At 41.0% G+C, this 25,281-nt stretch overlaps 4 protein-coding genes across 5 annotated transcripts; 2 read left to right on the forward strand and 2 right to left on the reverse strand.

Moving 5' to 3' along the window:
• Positions 1–346: 346 nt before the first annotated feature.
• atp1b4 (ATPase Na+/K+ transporting subunit beta 4) lies at positions 347–5,664 on the forward strand. The gene is made up of 9 exons (XM_047025040.1): positions 347–514; positions 771–840; positions 1,420–1,642; positions 3,171–3,299; positions 3,499–3,603; positions 4,015–4,217; positions 4,694–4,750; positions 4,844–4,936; positions 5,099–5,664. The coding sequence occupies exons 2-9, from the start codon at positions 775–777 to the stop codon at positions 5,258–5,260; spliced, it is 1,038 nt and encodes a 345-aa protein (XP_046880996.1). The 5' UTR covers positions 347–514; positions 771–774; the 3' UTR covers positions 5,261–5,664.
• A 1,665-nt stretch (positions 5,665–7,329) lies between these two features.
• lamp2 (lysosomal-associated membrane protein 2) lies at positions 7,330–15,003 on the reverse strand. 2 transcript variants are annotated; one of them, XM_047020017.1, is made up of 6 exons: positions 14,842–15,003; positions 12,568–13,040; positions 12,292–12,411; positions 12,113–12,167; positions 11,840–12,010; positions 7,330–9,295 (listed from the first exon to the last, which is right to left on the reverse strand). In XM_047020017.1, the coding sequence occupies exons 1-6, from the start codon at positions 14,885–14,887 to the stop codon at positions 9,153–9,155; spliced, it is 1,008 nt and encodes a 335-aa protein (XP_046875973.1). In that variant the 5' UTR covers positions 14,888–15,003; the 3' UTR covers positions 7,330–9,152. The 2 variants fall into 2 exon arrangements, with proteins under 2 accessions (XP_046875973.1, XP_046875982.1); XM_047020026.1 differs by lacking the exon at positions 7,330–9,295 and adding an exon at positions 9,470–11,445 and having other exon boundaries at positions 14,842–15,002.
• A 273-nt stretch (positions 15,004–15,276) lies between these two features.
• cul4b (cullin 4B) lies at positions 15,277–22,523 on the reverse strand. The gene is made up of 20 exons (XM_047023304.1): positions 21,665–22,523; positions 21,339–21,454; positions 21,013–21,116; positions 20,821–20,890; positions 20,613–20,686; positions 20,321–20,483; positions 19,943–20,032; positions 19,319–19,401; positions 19,168–19,235; positions 18,893–19,011; positions 18,579–18,771; positions 18,312–18,416; positions 18,099–18,209; positions 17,933–18,018; positions 17,706–17,813; positions 17,489–17,602; positions 17,263–17,368; positions 16,801–16,973; positions 16,567–16,719; positions 15,277–16,404 (listed from the first exon to the last, which is right to left on the reverse strand). Exons 1-20 carry the CDS (start codon positions 22,098–22,100, stop codon positions 16,309–16,311), a joined length of 2,568 nt encoding a protein of 855 aa, XP_046879260.1. The 5' UTR covers positions 22,101–22,523; the 3' UTR covers positions 15,277–16,308.
• A 527-nt stretch (positions 22,524–23,050) lies between these two features.
• On the forward strand, positions 23,051–25,054 carry mcts1 (MCTS1 re-initiation and release factor). Its single transcript, XM_047022845.1, has 6 exons — positions 23,051–23,476; positions 23,957–24,109; positions 24,206–24,303; positions 24,421–24,554; positions 24,668–24,735; positions 24,826–25,054. The coding sequence occupies exons 1-6, from the start codon at positions 23,466–23,468 to the stop codon at positions 24,905–24,907; spliced, it is 546 nt and encodes a 181-aa protein (XP_046878801.1). The 5' UTR covers positions 23,051–23,465; the 3' UTR covers positions 24,908–25,054.
• Positions 25,055–25,281: the final 227 nt, after the last annotated feature.

A 25,281-nucleotide genomic window follows, 5' to 3' on the forward strand; every position in this document is an offset into this window, starting at 1 on the left:
GTCTTACATCCACAACTTGCCTATGTTAAAATTCTGGATCTGAAGCTAAATTGTTCGCATACATTAAAAACCAACAAACAAAACAAAAACCATGTAGCTTGCATACAGAGTTTGATTGACGATCGCATGTTGAAGGATATAGCCAGGCCCCTATTATTTTTGATGAGCCGGGGCTTTGCATCAGTCTTAACTTCAGCCCAGCAGACAATGGCACTTTTGAGTGCGTGTGTAGAATGCAGTGCATGAGCCTCTACCGTTGCCAAAGTTCTTTGGGGATTAAAAAAAACTCTTGGTGTCCAAATCCCACCCCCAGTTATTCTCCCTCTTAGTATGTATTCATTCACTATGATGAGCGCTTAGTTGAGAGGAGGTCCTCAGCGCCCGGCTCTTGATGCGTGCGTAAAACTTTCTAATGAAATCAAAAAACACTTTTTGACCAACTTAGAATTCGTTCTACTAAGGCCAAGAGGGCCTGATACATTCACCGACGTTTTCCTTTAAGAGAAAACTTCAGGTATGTTTGTTTAGTTGTAATTGTTTTTTGGTAAAAGTATTACTTATTGGCTTGTATAACGGTATCATTTGCTGAACAGTTTAAAATACTTTTACTTGCTGTATGAAATAATTCAGTAGGCTATATATACATATATGTATAGCTGTAATTGCGATTAATTTGGAGAACTTTCTATAGCTGTTACGGATGTGTCGCTTTAATTCGCTGGGGACGGTAGATGTGATTGGTTTAACAAGTACCTTTCTTCTCTGTGAAGAATCATGGACCCCAAATCTACCGAGGGAGGGGCTGAAGAGGAGCTCCTTGGAAACTTGTCACCAAATCCAGTAAGTCTACCAAGCCTGCAGGGCAGCAAGGAATGGGATATAGTCTACGCTATTCATTGTTTTACTGGCTGCGGTCTCCTTGGGATAATTTCCACATAAAGAAAATGTCTTATGACTGATACGTGGAATTATCTGATCCACAAATCCATAATATACTAGTCTAAACACTACTTTGCAGATTTGTATTTCTTTGTCAGGAAATGGTCTTGCGAGAGATGTGACATTCAAGTGGCTTTAAAAAAAATACATGGTTCCGCTGGGACCTGTGCTGGCCCCTGGACACTAGAAGTTCGTGTGTAACATCTGGCAGTCAGAATGACCCTCTAGCTCTGCTGCAGCTGCTGCTCAAAGCAGGAGGGTCCACTCTGTGAAGCACCAATCTCCCAAACAGGGCCGCCAGGGTTGAGGGTTCATTTGATCCAAAATGGGGTTTGACCATCACATCAACTATCAATTAAACACCTTAGCTTTTTAATCTTTCAACTGATTTGCAACCCCACCCCACCCTCACCCCCTCACCCCCTCCTTACCCCCATCCCCCCACCACCACCACCACCACCTCTGTGTTCCCTCTGCCAGTCTGCTGAGGTGGCACAGAAGCATGGGGTAGGGTACGAGCTGGAGGAGGAGCAGGATGACCTGGCAGAGCACCAGCCTCTGGAACAGGAGGACCTGAACTTTGAGAAATGGAAGCGAAGGCCCGTCCCCCAGCGAACACTCCATGAGAAAATAGACGACGTGAAGACCTATCTATGGAACGCAGAGACCAGGGAGTTCATGGGTCGCTCCGGAAAGAGCTGGAGTAAGTAGACAGAGAGAACAAGTATGAAAAAGTATGTTTTGTGATATTTATATAGGCTTCATCTGAGAAAGATAAATAGTTAGATAATATATTGAACTCTATAGTTAGTTGGGGAGGGTTGGAGTTGGGGGGGGGAGGAGTGGGGGGTTGGACATGTGCCTCCCTCCCCCAGTTTAGTCCCTTGCCTCTGCTCACTGTGCTGCGAGTGTGTGTGTGTCCCTGAGCACCATGTTTACATAGGTGCACAGACGACTCAGAGCAATCCTGACAAAAACAGGCTGCCTGGGGACAGATCCCTGGTGAGAGTTCACTGTTCCGGGCCACGCGCTGGCCAGGAATCACATTCCTCATAAATCTTACCCTTCGTTCCCAAAGCCCCCTTGACCCCAGGGCCCACCCTTGCATGCTCAAGGCTCCGTAGATGCGGATGAACATTAAAAGATGCACATGTGTTTTTTTTCCATACGACCGTCTGTTATAGGCAGGCAAGTGTTCTTGGCGGGGATCCTTTTCTAGACTGGTCTGTTAAATCTGTGACGACAGAGTAGTGCCTTGATCCTGTTGGCTTATGGGTAATGAGGTTCTGTTCAAGATTCTCAGGCTGAACACTTGGACAGGAAGTAGAATTTTGTCCGAGAAGAACCAAAGTGAAAAGTACTGGGCGAAAGTGTATTACTAGCATTCATGTCAGAACCTAGCAATCCTTGTTTCAAGTCCTACCCAATGAGAGACAGACTCCAGAGCTCTACTCAGAGGCCTAACCACAGTGTGAATACTTGTAAGGGAATGGGGCCCATGTGCCTGTTGAAGAAAAGAGTGAGTTGAAGTCCTGTGATGTGTGTCCTGTGAGAGGAGTGTGTAAGAGGGGACACAATACCAGAGTGGGGTGATCGAGGCTCCTTGGAGCTGGCTGGGCCTCAATGGCTGCAAAAGACCGTCACTACGATGGCAACCGGAGGTTCACTGTGTTCCTGAGTGAAAGGACAGCTGGGAGAATTCTCACTGAGCCCAAACAGAAAGGCCTTTGTGGTTACAGGGACGCAAGGCTGGCTGCAACCAGTTCTCTGTGAAATTGCCTGCGCAGCAAAAGCCATTTCATTTAGTTCACGTTTAGTTTGATTAGTTGCTAATGGTTGTTAATTGAAAATTACAGGACAAGGGTCTATTTTCATGGGGTTCTCACATAAGGTTAGCTGGGCGAGTTTTGAAAGAGAACGATGGAAGGGACTTTCTCTTGAAAGCCGTTCTTGCATGTGTATCATTAGACCAATTAGTGACAATTCTGAGCAAATACAGTAGTGTCTAGACAGGCCTGACAGAAACAACAATTACATCTAAAAGATGTCCAATTATTTTTCCCATTCACATGCAAAAGAGGGTGCATGAAAGCTGTTTATTCACATACAGAACATACAGTACAACCCGAACTTGGCAGAACTATTCCAGGTTGTCATTAATATTAATTTAGTCATTTTTTATCATGTATACAGTTGTAACATACTTTCTGTTTCCTCTTCCCTCCCTGCAGGCCTTATCCTCTTATTCTATTCAGCACTGTATCTGTTCCTGGCGGCCATGTTTGGTGGCTGTATGTGCTGCCTCATGTGGTCTATCAGTCCTTACCATCCTACCCACAATGACAGGGTGATGCCACCAGGTAAATATGACCTCTGCCCCATCCTGCCTGCCTCCCCCCATCTTTAACACTCTCCCCATTCCTCCATTCCTACCCTCCCATCCCTCTTCCCTAGCCCTCTGTTTTGCTAGTCTCTCCATATTCCACCCCTCTATCCCTCAGTCTGTCGTATTGACCTGAATCTCGGCACAGTTGACTGTCTGTATGTTTCCTTTGGCAGGTATGACGATGTCCCCATATCTCGAGGGCTTTGATATCATCTTTAACGCCTCTGATCGGAAATCCTGGAAGAAGTATGCTAAATCCATGGAAGAATACCTCAAACGTGAGTTACAAACCTACAAGTAACAACATGCTTGGCAAACCTATTCCTAGCTGAGCAATGTAAGACTAAATTGTAAAACTTAGTGCAGAATATTGTTTGATTGTATTGGAGTCATGTCACGAGTGTTGGAGAACTGCTCAAACTGAGCGGGCCGGGCACAGTTAGTTAATCCTTCCCCCTTCTAACTCCTCCATTGTCCCTCAACCCAACTGCCACTAGCAGTGCATGATGGGAAGGGAAAGCTTTTTTGTGGGTGCAGTGCCTCTATTAAGAACTGCTGGGGGGTTTTGTGCCTCTTTTCTGTCACTCTGCCTGAATCTGAGGTCTGGCCTTGGCACTGTGTTCTTATTTATGGGAGCCCCCCTTCTTCCTTTCTCTTTGCACCCTTTCCCCCTCCCTGCGTTGTCCCAGCGTACAACGACGGTGTGCAGGAGAGGAAGAATATCCAGTGTTCACATGACAACGCGTACTTCCACCAGGACGACCTGGAAGAGGCTGCGGAGAGGAAGTCGTGTCAGTTCAAGAGGTCCTGGTTGGAGCAGTGCTCAGGTCTCCAGGACCCTCACTTTGGCTTTGCCCAGGGAAAGCCCTGCGTCCTCCTTCGAATGAATAGGGTGAGGGAGAATCAGTCACGCACTGGGCACATCTGCAGATGTTCACGTGTTAAGTCGTCAGCAGTCAACATGAAAAACAGCGTCACCTTGAGGCCAACATGAGCAGAAGCTGGAGGGGTCATGAACGTAGGAGTTGTGGGACCAGTAACTGTACTCAAACGGTCACACTCTGCACAGCTGTGTGATCCACATTTGGATGTTCATATGTGAAACCTGTGTTCCGAGGTAGTTGTTTCAGTTCTTGAAAGACACACCTTTCATTTTGAAGTTCAGTATTAAATTATCTTTCGGTAAGTCTATGTACATGCACAGCTGCTCTCAGCTGGATTTCCAATGGAAACATTTCAAAACTTGACAGGAAACAAACATGAAATAAAGCCAAGCTGAGATGGGATTGAAAACACAGACACAAGTCAAATGTGTCAGTTTTACACTGTATCTTTTCTAAATTGTTGTATTTGTACTTCCTCCTACAGATTCTTGGGTATTTACCTGGTCAAGGCACACCTATAGCTGTGACTTGTGGTGTCAGGGTACAGTAACAGTCAGCAGTTTTACCTCAAAGTGCCCTTTAACCATAAACTGGTGGTCATGAGAATGTAACTGATGACTCTTCACTCCTGCAGAAAGGGCCTCCTGATTCCCTTGGAGAAATTCAGTTCTTCCCCAAAAACATATTTGATCTGACGTACTATCCCTACTATGGAAAACTAAGACATGTAAGTCAGGACATTGTCTTACAATCATAGTCATTGCTTTTGATGTGTGACGATGAAGGGATTGATGACATGCTTGTGAATATTAGATCATGTTGTTGACTACATACCTGAGTACTGTTATAGAGGCATTGACAATATAGTTCCTGATCTCCCGTCTCCTAGGTGAACTACTCAGCTCCAGTGGTGGCAGTGCGTTTCGCGGGGGTGCAGTTTGACACCCACATTCAAGTACAGTGTACACTGAATGGCAAGGGAATCATCAACGATTCACAGACCGACCGCTACCTTGGCAGAGTGACTTTCTCATTAGACGTGGGTGCGTAGGGAAACCACTGATGCTCCCATGACAAAATGAGACAGGAAAATATATGAAAACTCTCATTCTGTTACACCATTATGTTGCTTATATACCCTTGTGCCTTCTGATGAAACAAAATATTGACTACATCATGTTCAAAAAGTATACACATACTCATACACGTACATTCACACCTACACACCTCACCTCACAGACAGTGCTGAGCACAAGATGCAGTAAGTAGTGAAACTGAATATTACCATTGCATACCTGACATTTAGCCTGATTAATAGCCCTAGGGTCACTAGACAGAAGACACAGTTCAAAGTTTTGTACACTGCCCAAACTTTAGCCATAGCTATGCAATTATTGATTTGAAAGCTAATAGCCTATTGAACAGTAAGAAATACCAACTGTTACAATATGGATAGAGGAGAAGCAAGCTAAACACATTTGGTTTGAAATCAAATTGTGTACTAATTTCTTTTTAGAGAACCTTTGTAAACCTTTTAGTTACATGTATATTTCTTTGTATAGACTCCACGGACATGGTCAGCAGCAGGGCACTTGTACTGTATTTCCAGTATTATCTACTTGCTATTATCACAGTTATAAAGCTCTATGCCTCTTTATTTCTTTCTCTTTTGTACAAACACTATCACACTGCCATCGAGAATGAAATACTGCAGAATACCCGCTGATGACAGGAGAGATTGACTGTGAGAACAGATTGTGCTTTATGGACATGTGTAACAGCTTTCCCTTGCTCTTACAGAAATAACAATGTTATATTTGATGTAGAATTAATTTGATCTTTGCTATTGTCCATACTAAAACTGGTATCCATGTTGTATTTATTCTGATAGCTACTTTAATAAATACAATGATCTTATACATACAATGCTCTTTCATGAGAATGTATAAACCACTTAATTGTATAGATGACCAGATTATTCTATTAGATGTTATGTGTAATATGTACTAGATCAAAGGAAAAATGATCAAATCTTACTTTTCATGGATATCAATCAGAGTATGCTACAGTTCATGTAACAAAACAGTATCCACAAGCAGAGATGAAGCAACACACATCATTTAGCTGTCACACTTGAAGAGTTTACTTTTCTCAAATGTATGTTGAAGAGATTTCAGAATTATTTATTAATTATATTCCATAATGTCGACATGGCACTATCAGTAATCAAAAATGCCTCAAGGTCTGTGGAGTCAGTTCAGTACAAACAAGAATTATGCCAATTCAGACTGTTGAGTGAATCATAACACTATAGCAATGTAAACAAATAAATGTCGAACTGAATAAACTAATTGAACAAAAGTGTTTCTGTCCTTATGTTGTGCCAGTCATGTGACGAAACTCTGATACAGGAAACCTGTTGTGGCTGAACAAAAAGCAGACCAGTATCAGTACAATGTCTAAAAGGTTTGAATTGTCAGTTGCTGTTTATTGGCAACAATGCTTTTCTCAATAGTATAATTTATTTTTTTAAACTTAGTTACATTTACGTTTACTCATTTTAGACACTCTTATCCAGAGCGACTTACAGTAAGTACAGGGACATTCCCCCAGCCCAGTATGGTGAAGTGCCATGCCTAACTTCATTCGAACCGGCAACCTTCTGATTAATAGCCCGATTCCCTAACCGCTCAGCCGTCTGACCCCCCCACTACTGCTGTCTATTGAATATCACATCAAAACCTGTATAAGAGGGCTTTGGATGGCATTAAAAATAAAGCATCAATGTGAACGATCACATGGTCTCTGTGAGAGATTTAACTACATAACCCTTTTTCTTAGTTCTCAAACACACCCACAGGCCACATAAGGAGTGTTGACCACTTTCAGGAGATAGACAAGTCTTTATTCATAACGTTGAATGTCCATGTTCTATGACACCAGTAAAGATTTTACAGCCATGACCCTGACCAAAGTCGTGTCTATAAAACTGGACAGAACAATAATTCACATTTAAGTGTTCTTGTCTTATCCAGCTTCCTCTTTATGTCTGCATTCTGACTCACACCTTGATGTTTAAACAACACAGTGAAACAGTGCACAGAAACCCCACTCAGAAAATTGGTATAAAACAGGGAAGCAACTTTATTTCAAGGGTAATAATCTGAAGTTCAGCAAGCTTACATCCCTTCACATTCTTCATCTGATAGACAGGCTAAATCAGGGGCAGAGTAAAAGTGCAACGAAAAGGCACAAAACAGTAGGGGGCAGATCAGCCTGTGTATTTCTGTGGTGCAGAATTGAGCCACATGATTAGTAAGTGAATGAAAACTAACATCTCTGGTCCAACACTTCTACAATCCTTAAAACTTCCAGCTTTCTCTGAACCTGTCCTACATTGAAGAAGGTCCAGCTTTATCCAAGCTTTGGTCATAATCATTATTAAAACTAACAGAAGAGCCCTAGGCTTCTGGTTTGTATCCAATCACGGTCTTTATTTCAGGACAAGACACATTGCTCTCATCTTACTTTCCCTGAGGGGACCTTTTAACACGCAAGAGAACCGAAACGCTCAAATCAGATGTATACTTTACAGTTCCAAATGCTGGTTAGACAGTGTAATGGTTAGTGTCCCTTTCATTGTACTTAAAACTAAAACAGTTAAATTAGTGCAGTCGTTACATTGACACAATCTAAAAATCCAATGTTTTGAAAAATTCACGAACAATAATACTTCTGCAAGAAATGACAATGGATATGATTATGATGGATTACAATGGCTTAGAATTTCATTTAACTTTTAGTACATTCATAATATAATAATATCAAGTCCCTAGTCATCAAAAATCAACATAATTCAGTCTATACAAGTAATTTACACATATTTAACATAATATAACAAGACATACATTAGAAGAGTGAGAGACAATAAATAGCTTCTTGGGAAACTTACTGAGGAGAAAAAACATGTCCCCTGTTGAGGACATGAAGTTCCATGCAAATAACATCCAAACAGACCTGATGCATTACCACTGATAATTTAGACTGTTTTGGTGCTTGATTTAAGTCATTTGTATCAAGAAAGCAACACACTGTCTAATTACAAAATTACTTGACATTTACTTTAATTCAGTGGTTACTATTGAAAGTGAACCTCAAGGAGAGGATGTCCCACAGGACAGGGAAAGCAGAAATTAAGTGAATGACAAAGAAGCAACAGAAGGATGGGAGGAGGAAGGAGTAAAGAGTAGTGGTAGAAGTGGGCTGGTATGGGGAGGTGGTAGAGGTGGGCTGGTATGGGGAGGTGGTAGAGGTGGGCTGGTATGGGGAGGTGGTAGAGGTTAGTGGGGTGGGGGGTGGACAAGCAGAAGCAGCAGGGTGGGATTATACAGACTGGTAGCCTGTGCGACTCTTCCTCCGGCCAATCAGGTAAGAGATAAGAACAAGGATGATTAGGAAGCTGAGGGCGACACCCACTGCAATGGGCACCAGAAAGGTCAAATCAGAGTCCAGGAAGCACTCCTCAGCTGACAGAGAGAAGAGACAGAGTTTTAAGGTTAGAGGTTAAGCTTTAGAGAAAGTGTGGAAAATAACGAAAGAGATTAGAGGGGAAAAGAGGTGTGTTGATAACAGCAAATAACCAGTTACTATGAGCTCAGTTTCAATGTAATACTTTCATAGCTGCTTGAGTTTAAGTCAGCAACCTAAAGGCTACACCTCCATGCAGTGTAGGAAGACATTTAAGAATTACTCTGTTAAATGTTATTATGGCACAAGGAGAAAATCATGCTGTGGGAAGCGGTACAAGAATGTTAACAATTACAATGCCTTCATTGAACAAATTCACTTTGAAATTACTCAAGTGACAAAATAGTTAAATTTGATCAGCCATGATCATCTGCAACAATTATAACCCACTGAAACAAGGACTGCTGTACTGTGTCTTAGAACGACTCATAGCCACTGCCTTGGTTCCTCTTTCTCCCAATGAAATAGGCCAACAGCACAATGAGAATAAGAACAGCCAGGGCGACTCCGACTGCAATAGGGACTAGGAAGCTCTCCCCATCTGCCTGGCAGTCCTCCGCTGAGCGGGGGAGGGGAGGGGGGGGGTAGACAAGCCAAAAAGAGAGAAGGTGGAAAAGAAGTCAAACATCAAAAGGGTTAATGCATATTCAACTACTGCACACTCACTGACCCTTTGAAAGAGTGATATTGTACCAATGTAGACAGCTGGAAAGAAGAAACAGCTCCTCAGGTCTTCAAGACCAGAAACACTTTTATTGCAAGAAAAAAATATAGTAAAATATTTTTTAAACGGTCCACACAAATGTACACACAACATTTTGAATCCCATTTATTGTAACTAAAAGCCTATAAAATGGAAACGAAACCAACATTAATCTGTAGCCCCACTTTAATAAACAAGAAATGTTACTTTATAGGAGGGCTGTGCAGCAAGAATTCCCTTTATCAAACTAGAGATTGGGGACCTGTGACTCATTCAATTAAATTCAAACTTGTAAAATTTCAAGTCTTCACTGCGAAAGGCACAAGTTGTCATGATTACCACTTTTGAATGTGAAAGTAATAGTGGAACTACAAACCGGTGGTGATCCAAATAATCAATTCAAAAGCAAGAAACTAATAATAACAATATTGAAATGAAAATATTCTATACTCAACCATAAAAAGCTATTATTCACATATACAGCATCTGCGAGAAATCAAGGGTTGAAGAATGATTGACCAACTGCAATTCAAGAAGCCAATGACATGTCTTATACTGAGCACTGCACTACAATAAAGCAATTACCAACAGCTGTTACCAATTTACGTCTTCTAACATGACAAAATTATACACATGCAGATTCTATGGTCAGTCACCCCATCTAAAACATCCATTATTTTTGCTGCAACATACAGGGGTTACTCTCACTCATCTCCATTCAAAGTCAGTTTCATGCTTGACCCTGACTGCAGTAAGGCTAGACACAGGAATAACAATGCAACAGAGTTCTACTTCTGTCAAATGTACAGAGCACAGTAGTGCATTTACATGTGAAACTCATCCAATGAAGCCTGGGAAGAACGCATTTCAAATGAAAGTAATCTACACTAAAAAAAAACTATCCCTTTTCAACCTAATGCCAACTTGTGTGACCTTTTTTTCTGGTTTGTCTTCAATATCTATACATCCAAGCGAAATTCATGTTGCGATTCACAAACAGTATCAGTGGCTGTCAAAGTGCTAATATGAAAGATATTGGGAGATATTTCAGTGACTAGGATATTGGCCTGGTCGTAACCAACACACTGCAAGCTTAATGCAGCAGGCCAACCCAACTGGTGCTATCACCTGCACTGCAGGGACATAATGAGCCAAGTTCAAGTATTTACCTCTTAATGGTCGAATTACAGCTTGAACACAAGGAGCACCACAAGGCCCCACCTTGCCCTTTGTTAATTACAGTTGTTAAGCCAAACAAAAGAAGCAACTAAATCACAAGGCTATGAGAACTGTCAACATACTGTGGTGCTAGGGCCTGAGAGCTTGAATCAAACCAGAAAAAAGGGTTTAAATAAAATTGTACACAACATTACATGAAACGATCACAAGGAAACATAAAAGGAATGTCTACACGGCAGAGCAAGTGCAGAATTTGTGGGGATGAAACATTTGGGAGCACACACGCCAAACTACATTTACCATCACGGTCATACAAACAGTGAATGAAAAATTATGTGTGAAATATTGTATTGATGTAATGAATCACTTTGAGAAGTAAACAATAACCATATTAATGTGAAGAAGAGAATGCTGCACTTGCTCTTATATAAACAGAAAATGAACAGAAATTACAAAAGCAATAAAACAAAAGGGGACATAATTAGCAAGGGTTACCAAGGCCGGTCTTTTAAATAATGTTTTGAATATTTCAAATGTTGTCATCAGTGAATGACTATAATGCCAAAAGAGTAAGGCACCTGATAAGACAATTTTTGTTTTAAATCATTGTCAATTAAACAATTGCACCAGGACCAGACTTGGGAACCCTTGAAATGTAAGGATCAACATTTTAATGGATTCATTAATTTAGAGGGTCTGATATCCCACATAGGTCTTTCTACGACCAATCGCGTAAGCAATTACTACAATGAGAATCATGCCAGCCAGTGCAGCGCCAACAATGATTGGGATTAAGATGCTGGTGTCATCCAGTGAACATTCATGGGCTGAGGACAGAGAGAGAATCAATGAACATGTAGAACAGGGCTTAGTCTACTCATGATCAGGCTCATTAGTAAGAGCAACAACTTGACAGAAAGGCTGTCATGGCTTGATCAGACACAGTACCTACCTGCTTCCTATTCCACAAGCAAAGCCTCTACACTCTCCATGTCAACTGTGTTCAACATCTCTAGTGTTAAGCATGTTTTGGACGTTAGACAAATACCAGCAGGCTCATGCCATTACCTCCTACACATCAAAGAACTTCAGAAACTTTGCGATTTTAGTTTAGTTGCCATATTTAGTTACACATATATTTAGTCTTCTCTGGTCTTCTTTGAGTGCATATAGAAGTAAAGACTAGAGGCGGCTTCGGGAGTCAATGAGAGAGTCACTCACCTGTACTGAATTTATCCTTTGTGACTTCAAAGGGCTGGACACGTAGCTCGTACGTGTTAAGGGTGAGAACATCTGTGATGTTGTAGCTTTGCTGCTTGTTGCACATATAGGAGCTACCCACAGCAGCTTGCCACAAGGTCAGGTTGGTGTTGGCCTGTTTGAAGTCCACTCCTAGACAAAGTACGGAGTGAGCAAAAAATGACAGGAAAAAGTCACTTTTACCGTTTATCCATGGAGATTTTATTCTGATGGGGTTGACTGGACCTCACTTACCACTGTCTGATTTGATTGTCACATTCAAAGCATGAAGGCGGAAATTTTTGACCTCCTGCAATATACCATAACAAGTGTAAGAAGAAATAGACACCTTCACAACACTGTCTAAGTGTACACTGAATGCAGGTAACCATGAAGGAAACTGCTTTGTTTTATGATGGCTCACTTCAACTTACGTGGTTGAAACTGAAGATGATGGTGATTATGTCAGAAGTTAAGATGAGTTCACTGGTGTTGACCCCACAGGTTCCGGTGGAAGTTGTTGCATTGGGCATCAGGTTAATCTCCTGGCCTTTCTAATGGTGTGGGGATTACAAGATAACAACTCACCCTTAATAGAAGATTACTGTTTCTGAGATTATGATGAAAACTTCTGCATTATACATTTGACTTTATTGAATGCATTATTATGCTAGAAATGTCATGCCCCCAAATACTACTCGTGTACATACTCCTCCTTGGATGAAGCCGATCCTCAGGCCAAAGTCAGCCAGCAGGCAGGTGGTATTGTTGCCCGTCTTGATGCTGTACTTTCCAGTGGAGGGAGTTGGCAGAGTGGGAGTAGGCGTGGTGGTGGGAACAGGGGCAGGTGTGGTGGCGTTGGTGGTGGGGGGGAGGGTGGTGGCGTTGGTGGTGGGTGCAAGTGTGGTGGCGTTGGTGGTGGGGGGGACGGTGGTGGCATTGGTGGTGGGGGGGACGGTGGTGGCGTTGGTGGTGGGGGGGACGGTGGTGGCGTTGGTGGTGGGGGGGATGGTTGTGGCTTTGGTTGTGGTGGGGAGGATGGTGGTGGTGTTGGTGGTGGGGATGGTGGTGGCTTTGGTTGTGGTGGGGAGGATGGTGGTGGCGTTGGTGGTGGGGGGGGCCTGAGTGGATGGGGGCACAATTGTAGTGTTCCCTACTGCCCCAGACATGTCACACATGGTGTCTATTAGTAAAAAAACAGAGAAAGGAAAATTGGGGTCAGTGACAGAAAGCTGATATTATTTTGGTACAGTTGACAATACCTGACAATCCAACTAGTACTCATCTCCCACTTCTCACAGATCCCATATATAGGGGACAGTTTATGCTCTTAGGACTCATACATGACCTTTCACATTAATCTGTTCACCTGTCAGTTGCGTGAAGCTAACAACTAATTCATTACAGTCAACGTTAATCCATTCCATTTTGATCCCGCTTGTTCCAAATTCAATAGGTCTTAATAGGATAAGGATAACAGCCAAGTACTTAAAAAAAACATGAACACTTTGCCCAAAAGAGAGGAACCTTAACTAAACAGAGGCATGCTATATCTGAATGTTCAACTCTGATATTGGTAGATTACACAGCCATAGCCACTCACAAGTATGCACTGTTTTGACCTTAAAGATTAAGTCAATGTATAAATGAATCCAACAATTTATGATACTATAGCAATTAAATACGATTATCAAATACATCAGTTTGCCAACACCCAATCAAATCAGTTTGTCAACCGAAACGGGGCATTCTTAAAATGGAACATGCAAAGCTCACAATTTATTAACTGGGAAGGCAGTTGCCCATTCCATTGACATTAAAACAACATAATCTTATCTGTAGTTTTTGTAATGTGTGCATGAGTAGAAAGCTGGTGAGTAAGCTAAGTAGTTGAATAACATTATTGATTAGCTCGATGACTATTGTTTTTACTTTGAGACAAAATACAAAGTAGACAATTAATTCGTTTGATATTTTAATGCGTTAAGATAGACACAACCCTCAACCAACAGAGGCTGCTGAGTGTGGATAGTTAATCAGTGTCTAGATGACCAGTAATAGAAACTAATGTTGAGTGCCAACATGACTCACTGGCAGTCACATGCTTTTCCAAAATAGGGCGAGTGCTGTACTGTAGCTAGCTAGTTGTGTCCAGACCTGCATTGTGAATGAGTAACTCATGTAAACTGTTGGGAGTTCTTGACATCTTTTACCCAGTGCTGTTAATGCAACAACAACTGTAGACAATTTGCAGATATAAAGGACCTACAGTACGCAACAAGTAACGCTAGACACTTTATTTGTCATGAGAGTTACGCTAGTTAGCCAACGCGTCAAGGGGCTAAAAGACCATTTGCAGGGACTAGAACAAAGCACATTAATAAACAAGTTAACACGAAAAATAGTTGTTCGACAACTTTACTAAAACAAGAAACATATTTGCTAGCTAGCTCTAACTCAGAAACATTTGCAATTAAGAAGCTACTGTCGTATTATTGATCTGGGAAGGGACTGTCAACATTAGTACTGATAGCCATCTAGCTAGCACCAACATCGTTATGCAACTCGGACAAATCGAGAATGCTAGCTTACAGTACAGTATTACAAGTAAGACAGCTTCTAGTAGCTAACGATCTTTAAACAACAAGATTAGGCGTCAGATAGGCTAGCTGTTTAGCAACATGTCACCGTCACGGTATTGCTGATTACAGTAAAATAATAGATGATTCGATAAGCTGATAGCTAAATATTATAAGGCTACTGTAATAATACCACTAGGCTAGCTATCTCCCTGTTGGGCAAATAACACCGCTCGCTAGCTTATATCGGCTGGCACTTTGGTGGCGTAGCAAAGAAATCGCATAGAAATAGCAATTGCCAGCTAGCTAACGTTAGCATTGCAGGCCTGACAGAACCGAAGTACACATACCTTTCAAAACATGTTATAAAAGCTGACATACTATATTAAATATCGCAATACATACCATGTCCAAGTGACAAAAACAAAATCACACACGCAAAACGAAACATTATTATCTAACGCGTCGTTAGCTGTTTTAATCTCCAAATAAGACTTCCTCGGGAGGAGACGACAGTAGTGTACTTCACACGACTCTACTCCCTTTGATAAAGACTCAGAACGGTGCACCCAGAGGAGCAAGTAAATCCTCTGAAATCACATGACATGCGGAAATTGATGTACTTACTGTATGTGGACTGTCGAATCAGCAGAAATCAATAAAATAAAATGTGCAGTGCAGACCACAGACATGTTACTGTTTTAACCTAGATATTAAATGTAAACTGATGTTATTCTGATACAAGTAACCATATATATCCTAAAAGTATAGGTTCGCAGAACAGCATCAACTGTTGGGAAAGGGCCGGCAGGTAAAGGAAACATTTGCAACAGTGACAGTTATTTTATTGTGAAGCAATAAACAAACGTATTCACACAGGGCAAAAAGTCCAGTCAAGCATGATTTATCGGTCAACAGTTAAAACATGGCCTGCCACAATGATTATAATGCTTGTAACTTAAATGAGACCTTACTTGATAACAAGATAAACAGGGACTGATGTTGCTGTGCTTTCAGTTTATTCTTTCTTTCTAGGATTAGCAAAATGACCTAAAAGGTTCCTGTCAAAGGTGATATTTGAAATGTATTGTATATACAAAAAGAAAAAACATAATATGGAAATCAAAATGCATACAGGTACAAGTAAAGTGTTTAGCAGCATTAACAATTCTTATGACAAAAGAAGTGCTCTTTTTGGCACATAATGTCATTACCCCAGATTACCTACCAATCCTCCCACGCAATCTATGATTGATAAGATACTGTACATAGTCACAAGAGATGCATCAACTATGCTGCAGTTGAACATATTTGACACTTACGTGACACAATTAGGTAAAACACTACTGTGAAGGTTTTTCCCCCCCAAGATGTTCCATTTGGATTGAAAACAAGATCATTTTCTACAATGTGTGGTATAAGCAATGCTAGGCTTGTGACCGCTGGCATGGAATACACAGTGAAAGAAAGACGTGACCTAAAAACAAGGAGCAGAATGCCATGAACAAACAATGAACAAGGATCTATGTTTGAAAATAAATATTTTTTTCTTTGTAGTAAAAAAAAAAAAGAAGAAAAGTCAACAATGGTTTGCCTTTTTTTGTCCAGAATAATACAACTTTCTCTGAGTAGAGCTGTAAAACTTGGACATTTTCTTTTTAATGGGCATGCAGTCCACAGGAAAACAAGACCCCTGACAATGTACTGTGGAGCAGTTTCCATTCACTTGTCGGCCTCTATGTTGAAGAGGGTAATGGTAACATCCACTGGAGTAAAGGCCTGGAGACCAAGCACTCAGAAGCCTTCAGCTTGACTGGATCCTGCCCCGTTGATCTTTCTTTCACACCATAATTCTCTCTCTCTCACTCTCTTTTAAGCCACATAGTTATACTGGTTGGGGTTCTCCTTGTCTCGCTCCATATAGTCCCTGTCAATAAGAGACTCTATCCTCTTCTTCAAGTCAGCAGGCTAGAGACAGAGAAGGTAGAGCGCATTAGCACACAGATAATCAATAACACTTCACCATCGAAGCAGGCAGCACGCTCTAGGGTGTGTCATCTGGAGGTCACCAGTATAGACCCGTTATCAGAATACCCTCCATGTTTGGTCATACATTTTAGTTGAGCTCACCTTGACGGGGAACTTGAGTTGGTTATACACTTCAGACACTAAGAGGTTATGGCTCAGAGTCTTCCTCATCTTCATAATTCGGACGATGGCAGCGTCTATCTGGTATTGCCGGTCTTGGAAGACTCTTTCCGTGGTGCTGGCTTGCTCCTCCACCTGCCCAAAACAATTCACTGTCAGAATGAACATCTAAAATTCTGAAACTGGGCTCACAACCAGATGAGGAAACGACTTTACCGTTTCTTTCATCTGGATCTGGTTGATCTTGATCCTGAAGAGCTTATGTTTGAAGTCATCGTTGCAGGAGAACTTGTCGCCGTCCTCCACGTCTTTGCTCTTGGGGAGTTTGGTGAGGACTCGAGCCTTCCCACAGGCCAATGACTGCAGGGTCCGTCGTAGCTCACTGTCCTCTACACACAACAGACACGCTATCTTAACATAATGATAATATATATATATATTTATATAAAATATGATTTTATGCTGCAAGGTGTTCTTGAGGGCCTTGGAAGGCACAAGATAAAATGTATTATTACTATCATCATTTATTCAAAACGTAAAGTTATATATAATTACTAGCAAGCTAACAAGTCTAGCTTTAATAAGCATTGATTAATAAGTGGGGCAATTCAAATACAATTGACTTTTATATTTAAAAATATTGTCTGAAATTAATTTGTGTCAAGTGTTCACACAAACCAATTCCTGTAGCCAGTTTGATCTCTTCCAGAGTGAACTCCTCTCCTTCATTAAACATTAGCAGAACAAGTGTCTGAAACAGGGACACCTGAAGCTCTTTTTTCCCCTATTTAGCAAGTAAGAGAGAAAACAACTGTTAATGATAACAAGTATGATTAAAATACCCCTCAAATATGGTTTCAAAATAATTACATTCAAATAAAAGTTTAACTTTACGTGGGCCCACCTCTTTGAATTCAGCTTTTAAAACACAGTGGCCTAGCGTTGACTGCCACTGTAACTTCCTCCCACTATGCTTGCCTAGATAGAAAGTCTTGAAGATCTCTTGCAGTCGTACCATCTGGATCATGGCGGCAGAGGGGTTGAAAGCAATAAGTAGTATTACACAGGTCATAAAATAACATGAGGTCTCAGACAAGGTTAAGTATTTGTAGAGCACTTACCTCTGCGGGCAGGTGGACCTCCATTGGCACATAAGTTGGCCAGTAACCCATGGTGAGAATGTTTACAGTAAGCTCAATGTTACCTGGAATATTTTGACACTGCATATACTGGGGGGAAAGTAAGGTACAGTTTTACCTACAGTAATGTGAAATATAGTTAGAATAGTATGTAAAACATGGGATGTTGGCCTGCTGCTTCAGTTGATCCTTATTTGGAGATGCATTACCTGCTTGAACTGCACCATTATGTCCTTTGAAAGCTCCATGTCCTTGAACATGCCTTCCAGCTTGCTGGTGAATGCTGCTCCACATTCTACAAAGAGAGTGAGTATTATGAGTTATGATCTAAAAGCTTGGGAATTGTTGAGTTTTTTGCAGTTACCGTATACTAACCATGTTTGAGCTTAGACAGCATAGACTTCTCAGCATCGACAGAGGCACTCTTTCCCACCAACAACCTCTTAGCCAGGTCTTTCTTGTAAAAGGCCTCGAAAACATCTTTACCTATTCAAAACATGAACAAGTTCAGGTTTTTTTCCCCTTGGCTTGAAATTAAAACAATGAACACCTCATAGGCAAACATATGTTTAGCATGAGTGTTGCTACCATAGATGAATCTGAATATGATCATGATCTTGTCCAGCATCTTCTCCAGCTCCTCATCTGTTGCTTCCTTGTTCCCAGCCCTCAACTTTGAGTCCACATGCTTTGCTAAAAAGATATCAGCATGGTTTAATAGATAAAAAATGCATTAGAATAACATAGGCTACATTAAACAGGACATACAATGATAATTGAATGGCAGAATAATAGACACATGCAAAAGTGGGGCAACTGAAACAGGACGATATGAGATCATCAACTAACACACACCTATGAGCTCAGCAGGTTTGTTTGGCCGTTTGTTGATGAAGGTTTCGAAGGCTTCTTTCATGGCGTTGACAAATTTGTCATTTTTCATAAAGCAGGTGTCAATGATGTGATCCACTTTATCTTTGAAGTCAAGCAGCTCCTGCACCATTGTCTTGTCCTTCTCAGGGTTTATGACGATTGTGCTTCCAAAGGCCTGCAGAGTTCATGAGTCATCCCAAAATGTATTAAAGGTTAATGCGGGCTAAGTGGCAATAAACTGAGTGAGTACATCCCTTGACCTTCAAACTCAGAAACCCTTTCCACTCTAGACCTACCTTGATGTACTCTATCCAGTGCTGTAGCAGTACTTGCACACCCCCTCGCACCCGACTGAAGAGCTGATACAGCAAAGACAAGTCCTGGATTCTGTTCTCATCCAGCAGGTGGTTCAAACCTGCAGTTGGAAGAGAGCAAGATGCAAACAGGCTTTAGATATATGTATTCATCTACATATTCAATATTGACCATAAGTATTTAAGAACATTCTCCATCATCTAGTTGATGAGGGATGTTATGCCACAGTCCTGCGGGTGCTGCAGACGCCACGTACCTTTCTGAAGAGTTGCAGTGAGATGTTCACCCAGCAGCTGCTTCTCTACAGTGGCTATGAGAGGTTTTCTGAAAGACGAAATGGAATGATGAGTTCAGCCTTGTTTATTGTTCTGTTTGGAAAACCTGGAGGACCCATGTATGATACTCACTGTGTGCTCTGGTCTAGGTATGTGATGACCCTGTCAGCCTCCTCCTCTAGGCGCTTGTTAACGTGATGGAGATACTCTGGCACCTATTAAGAAAAACGGTGTTGGGGTATCGACAGGGCAAGTTCACTTTGTACACCTCCACTTTGGATGAAATAATGCAATTAGCGTAAAGTTTAAGGACAGAGATGGCTAGTTGTTTAGAGATGTTATAGATTGGGCATGTATAGATGTATAGATCATGAAAGAAGCTAGATAAATTCTGAAGTATATGACTGTCCACTCTATGGCCTCCATATGTATTGGATGTTGCATTATGACCGTAAGACAACAGCCATTCATTTTCTGAAAAAGTAACCGAGGAATTTGTCCTGACCAAAACATCAATAAGTATTTAGTCAATCAATTAAATTCCAACTGTACGTGGATTTCTGCTTTCTGTAAAGATTAAAATGGCAGACTGCACACAAGAAAGTCTGCAATATGTGAAGTGGAGCAGGAGAAGCATAATATAACAGTGCGTCATTGTATGTCTCTGAAAGTCGCCTAAAACATATTGCAATAGAAAGCCTGACGCAAGCAGTGAGGTGAGGAACAGACAGTTGGTGAAGAAAACTGATAAATCACCTCTCTCTCCTGCATCAGCCTCTGTCCCTCGGCGGCGTACAGACGATTCGTCTCCTCCAGAAAACGCTGCTCAAAGGAGTCCTGATAAATCTGTCAGGACGGGGAAGAACATTGGTGTCATTGAAGCCATTTCTCAAGTGGGGGTTGACAGCACATCAACTTCTATGAAGGTGCTGATCACAAATAACCTGTTTATCAAAGCCTCCGCTCGGTCTGTTCGTCAGAGGGCAAAGATGACCTCCAGTGAGCCTTTCTGTGTCTTATCACTTTGTGTAAGTAGCAGTACAGCAGAACTCGTTTAACAGCTACAACACCTTCATTATAAGAAACATCAACACTGTGTTACAGCAGAGTGCAACAAACAATGACAAATCTAACCTGAAGGTCAGAGAGCATGTTCAATAGGCTCCTCAGCAGGCTGCGGTCGATGGCCTCGCCACTGCGCTCCCTCTCGATCAGCAGCAGGATCCCATCGATGGTCTTACTCTGAACTTTAAAGTCACTGATGATGTAGAATCTAAACAACTCCAGGCCCATGTCCCTAAGATACAGAAGGCTTGATTAGTTAGTCACCTCTAATGATGATATGGTTCCTCTTGGCATTCACTTCAACACACAAAAAGTATTTTACAAAGAAAAAAAAATATACATATAAAAAATAATCAATCACCAGATCGATGGCAGCATTGAATTTTGCAAAACATAGGTGCGGTCCAAAAACAAGAATATACTTCTGATCATGATCTGCAAAACAAAGGAACAGACAGAGAGACAAACAATGTTTAAAATCCTACATTTGCATCGTGGTTAGATTTAGGGAGGGGTAATTATGATTCTGTTAATACCATCTAATACGAAGATAGAGTACAGGGACATACCATTTGTCGGCAGTGATCTTGCCAGCACTTGTCTATTTTCTTCAGAAAGAGCACACTGTCTAAAGCATCCGTAAGAATTGAGTTAAGAATATTTATCACACAGCATGGCAGTCGAGTCCAATCAGTAATCACCACAATTGATGCAAAATGGTCATATATCTCATGTTGAGCTCTCCCAGGAGAAAAGGATATTCTCTGAATTGATCAATCTGTGCCTTTATGTGGTCTTCACACACGACCCGCAGCTGTTTGTAGAGCTTGGCAGCTATCTTATGGGAGCAGAGGTTCTCAACAGCCTGCGAAGTACGTAAAAAAAAAAAAAATACTTTGGTTTGTTACCAGACTAATACAGCATGACTTAGTTGTCTAATAGTAACATGGATCAAAACTTTCTGATTGACCACAATGGCCCCAGACATGTATCCTTTCAAACAGAAGGTCAGGAGGAAAGCCCTTCCCATCTATTGCCCTGTACAATGACAACAACTTGATGGCAGTTGATGGGCTTTCAAGCCTACCTGATAGAGCTCTTCTAGATTGTACTTGATTGAAGTGCTATTCTGAATGGCCTCCACAGCCTCCTTTAGCTTTTGCCAAGTTTCTTGAGTGTAGTTCTCAGGTAATTTGGGTTTATCTGTTAGCAAAAGACAAAGTTGAAAATTATCTCAAAACTCTAGCCTTGACAGTTTTGTTAAAGGGACACTCGATGGCTCACTATACAATTAACACAACAGTTATTGTTTTTTCATAATTATCAGGCTGTAAGCTCTGTAGTTAAATGAGATTGTAACATTGTCCCCATCAAGATAAATATTTTAAAGAGATAGTACCAAGTGTCAACTACCTTTGAAGTTCTTGATGACTAGTTTTTTTGCAGCCCCAGGTTTGCTGTTAGAGAAAGTGGTGGAGCCTGCAGCTTTCGTCAGTCCGTTTGCATGGTGTCCAACACCACCAGTCAGGAACACATTTTTCGTCTTTGAGCATGATGCAGACGAAGACGATTCCTCAGCCATTTTCACATCAAGACCAATGAAATCTACAGAATCTTCAAACCTTAACTTCTTTTGGATGTGTTGCGAAGTGGAAGAGCAGGAGGAAGAAGAGGAATTAATGGTTTTGGGAGATGAAGAAATTGAACCAATGTCTTCCCTCTCTGAACTGATTATTTTCCTCTTCTTCGAAGGCGTGATACTGCTGTCGATATTGACATCAGAAGCTGCTGGTCTAGCCTCTTGGGTTGGCGGTGGGGGATTAGGGGAAGGTAAACCTGTTGGAAACATGAAAAAAGGGAATACAAATTCTAGTAGCCAGTCTTCTATTGCTAACCCCCAAGGTGTGCCGTGGATGAACGATTAGGGTTTCCAAAGCTGTGTCGGGTAGAATTCCAAAAGCTTCGTTAAGTCTATGAAATGTATGAAACAGACAATTAATTTCAAAGTACAGCTCTACTTGGACCCTCTGTCTTTCTTGTTATTGCATTTGCTGGCAGAAGAAAGATGGTTGATTATTGCTTCCTCTTGGCCCCTCTTGTCACAAAGCGTGTCCAGCTGATATTTAATTCCTCAGCAAACTATTTAGACCGTTTTTGGGGGGCTAATTCCTTAATATAGCAAGTTTTAAACATCACTTTATGTGCAGATAAAATGACAAAATTCAAGAAACAACTTCGCAAGGACATTCTATGACCCACCGGAAGTACTTTATCCCACATGCAAAAGTAGCTTGCCGATTTTTTGTAGCACGAGCTTTCTTCAGATAGTAAATGAAATATTTTGACCGCGAGATGGCGCAATGGCAGAGATATGCACAAGCTCTGAAACCAGGCTAGACTTTATTTATGTGTTATTATGGGGTTAAGATGGTCATTTAACATCCAAACAGATACAATTAACTGTGTGGACTATCCTCATTTTATAATGTTGACTTCTCATTTACTGTAATTTCAGAGCAATGCATGTGGAAGTAAGGTCTACGGTTTAATCAAGTATACCAAAGTAGTTTTACCAAAGCCAATTCCTCTATCTAATTGCATCTTATCTCTAACTCTTAATGTGTCCTCCAAAATGCATGTATGTATTATGAATTATAATTAAACATGTGATATGTGGCACTGCAAACCAGTCAGACTCAGATAAACAATGCAACTAATACACCTCACAACATTAGCACACACAGAGTGCGTCCAAGATTGGATAAAATATTTCTATGTAAACCAAAGGTAGAGCTCATGCCGTTTGTTAACTAAACTGTCGCAAAGTCATGTTTATCGTAGCGGCATTCCAATTCTGCAATGTGTTCCCTTTTATGCTCTTTCGCTGGCTGTTCTATTCAGATATTAAATGATTTGGTATGGGTTGAGAATTGATCTATAAAAACATATCCAAAGCTTTTTCATGGCTTTACTTTGTGTTTCACTACCACCGGATAGACTACTTTAGGAAACGTAAAGCAAAGTGTACGAGCACACACCGAAGAGAGCAACATTTAGGAATGAGATGCATCCTTGCTAACAACTGCGAGACAAGCGTGGAGACCTATGAATGTAGATTCATGCATTTCGTTATTGATGATATCCAAGTCTGACAAACAATACATAGAATAGGCTTGTCACGTTTGAAATAGCATACTGATCGCGACCAACAAGGATGTTTAAAAAGTAGGTAGCTATTGTCTTTTCCTAGTAGATGTTATGTTTGATAGCTAGCTAGATTTAGCGAGCTACCAGCTACAGTAGTCCGTCAGGATGATTCCTTGCTAGCCAATACTAGCAAGTATGTAACAACGTCGTTAGCTCTCGCTTCCTGGTTGACTGTGACTGTTATGTCTAGTAATATACACTGGGAAATACTTGTGTACTGTAGTTAGCTATCTACTGGGTACATTGAAACATAAAGCATAAACGCATTAAACTCAATCGCGGTTATGACTACAAGCTAACACTCAAGTGCAGTTTACTGTTCATTTTTTGGGGGGCAGGACTCTACTTGCCCAATTTACGGCCTGCTAGTTAATGTTAAAAGTAATTACATCTAGCACCACAGGGACATCAGCCTTTTACCTTGAAGTTAACAAATAAATGTATTTTACGTATCTTGCAAATAAATGTTGTTGAGGTGGTGTGTTCCTGTCTCTTCAGATTCGATGATAAGGAAAATGTATCTAACTGTATACAGCTTAAAACCTCGGTTATCAAGGGAATCAAAAACCAACTATTGGATCAGTTCCCTGACATAGAGTCATGGCTCAACCACATCATGCCGAAAAAGGACCCAGTCAAAATAGTGAGATGGTAATACACACTTCACTCAAGTCCTAAAGTTATGCATGTTCACATTCAAAGATGTTTCTTGGTTCATGGTGTTCTATTCTGTCAATCAATTTGCAGCCATGAACATATTGAAATACTGACGGTGAATGGAGAACTGCTCTTCTTCAGACAAAGAGAAGGACCGTTTTACCCAACTCTCAGACTGCTACATAAATGTAAGGCAATCGTGTGAAATGACATTTACCTATGTCAATAGGTAAATGAAATGTACCTATTGACATTTGAATGATTGTTTTGTATATTTACATATGTCTTGTACGTTTGTTTCACAGATCCATTTATTCTCCCACACCAGCAAGTAGACAAGGGTGCCATCAAATTTGTCTTAAGTGGAGCCAATATCATGTGTCCTGGATTGACGTCACCCGGTGCCAAACTCTATCCAGCTGCCTCAGACACAGTAGTTGTATCCTTCAGCCTGTGATTTTGCTCATGTTTGTATATATTTGACTACATTTACACAGGTCTCTTTTGCAAGACATACCCTATATGAGGTTGTTCCTTAGTAACTGTTTTAAGGCCATAATGGCAGAGGGCAAACAACATGCACTTTGTGTTGGGGTTATGAAGATGTCTGCAGAAAGCATGTAAGCATATTGTGCTTGCCCTTCTTTACATTTATTCGTTCAATGTGTTATACATTGCCATTTCAAATTTTATTTTTTCACAATTTCCAGAGAGAAAGTCAACAAGGGCATTGGGATCGAAAATGTTCATTATCTAAATGATGGACTGTGGCACATGAAGACTTACAAGTGATGTCACACCCCTTCTGGACAACGTGGATCTCTTGACAGTGAGGCCTAGGCAGCCAGTCAATTGTTTACACTGATGGACTTAGCTGTGTAATTAGCCGATGGCTTTGAATCAATCCCCAATTGATGCACAAATAAAATTCTGCATTCAGTTTGTTGTCCATTATTAAAGTATTGTACAGTGAAAATAGAAGCTTGCAAATGCACTTAATGAATGACACTAATCGGATCCACAGCAAATCACCCATCAGGTTTATTTTAACAGTTAATACAGAAGTCCAGGAAAAATTGTGGTAAGATACCAGCATGGCTTCTCATCATCCCTTATTGTGATACTATTAAAACCTGTTTTCAATTTGAGCATGTATCAAAGTTACC

This window comes from Hypomesus transpacificus, chromosome 1 (assembly GCF_021917145.1).
Source record: "Hypomesus transpacificus isolate Combined female chromosome 1, fHypTra1, whole genome shotgun sequence".
NCBI lineage: Eukaryota > Metazoa > Chordata > Actinopteri > Osmeriformes > Osmeridae > Hypomesus > Hypomesus transpacificus.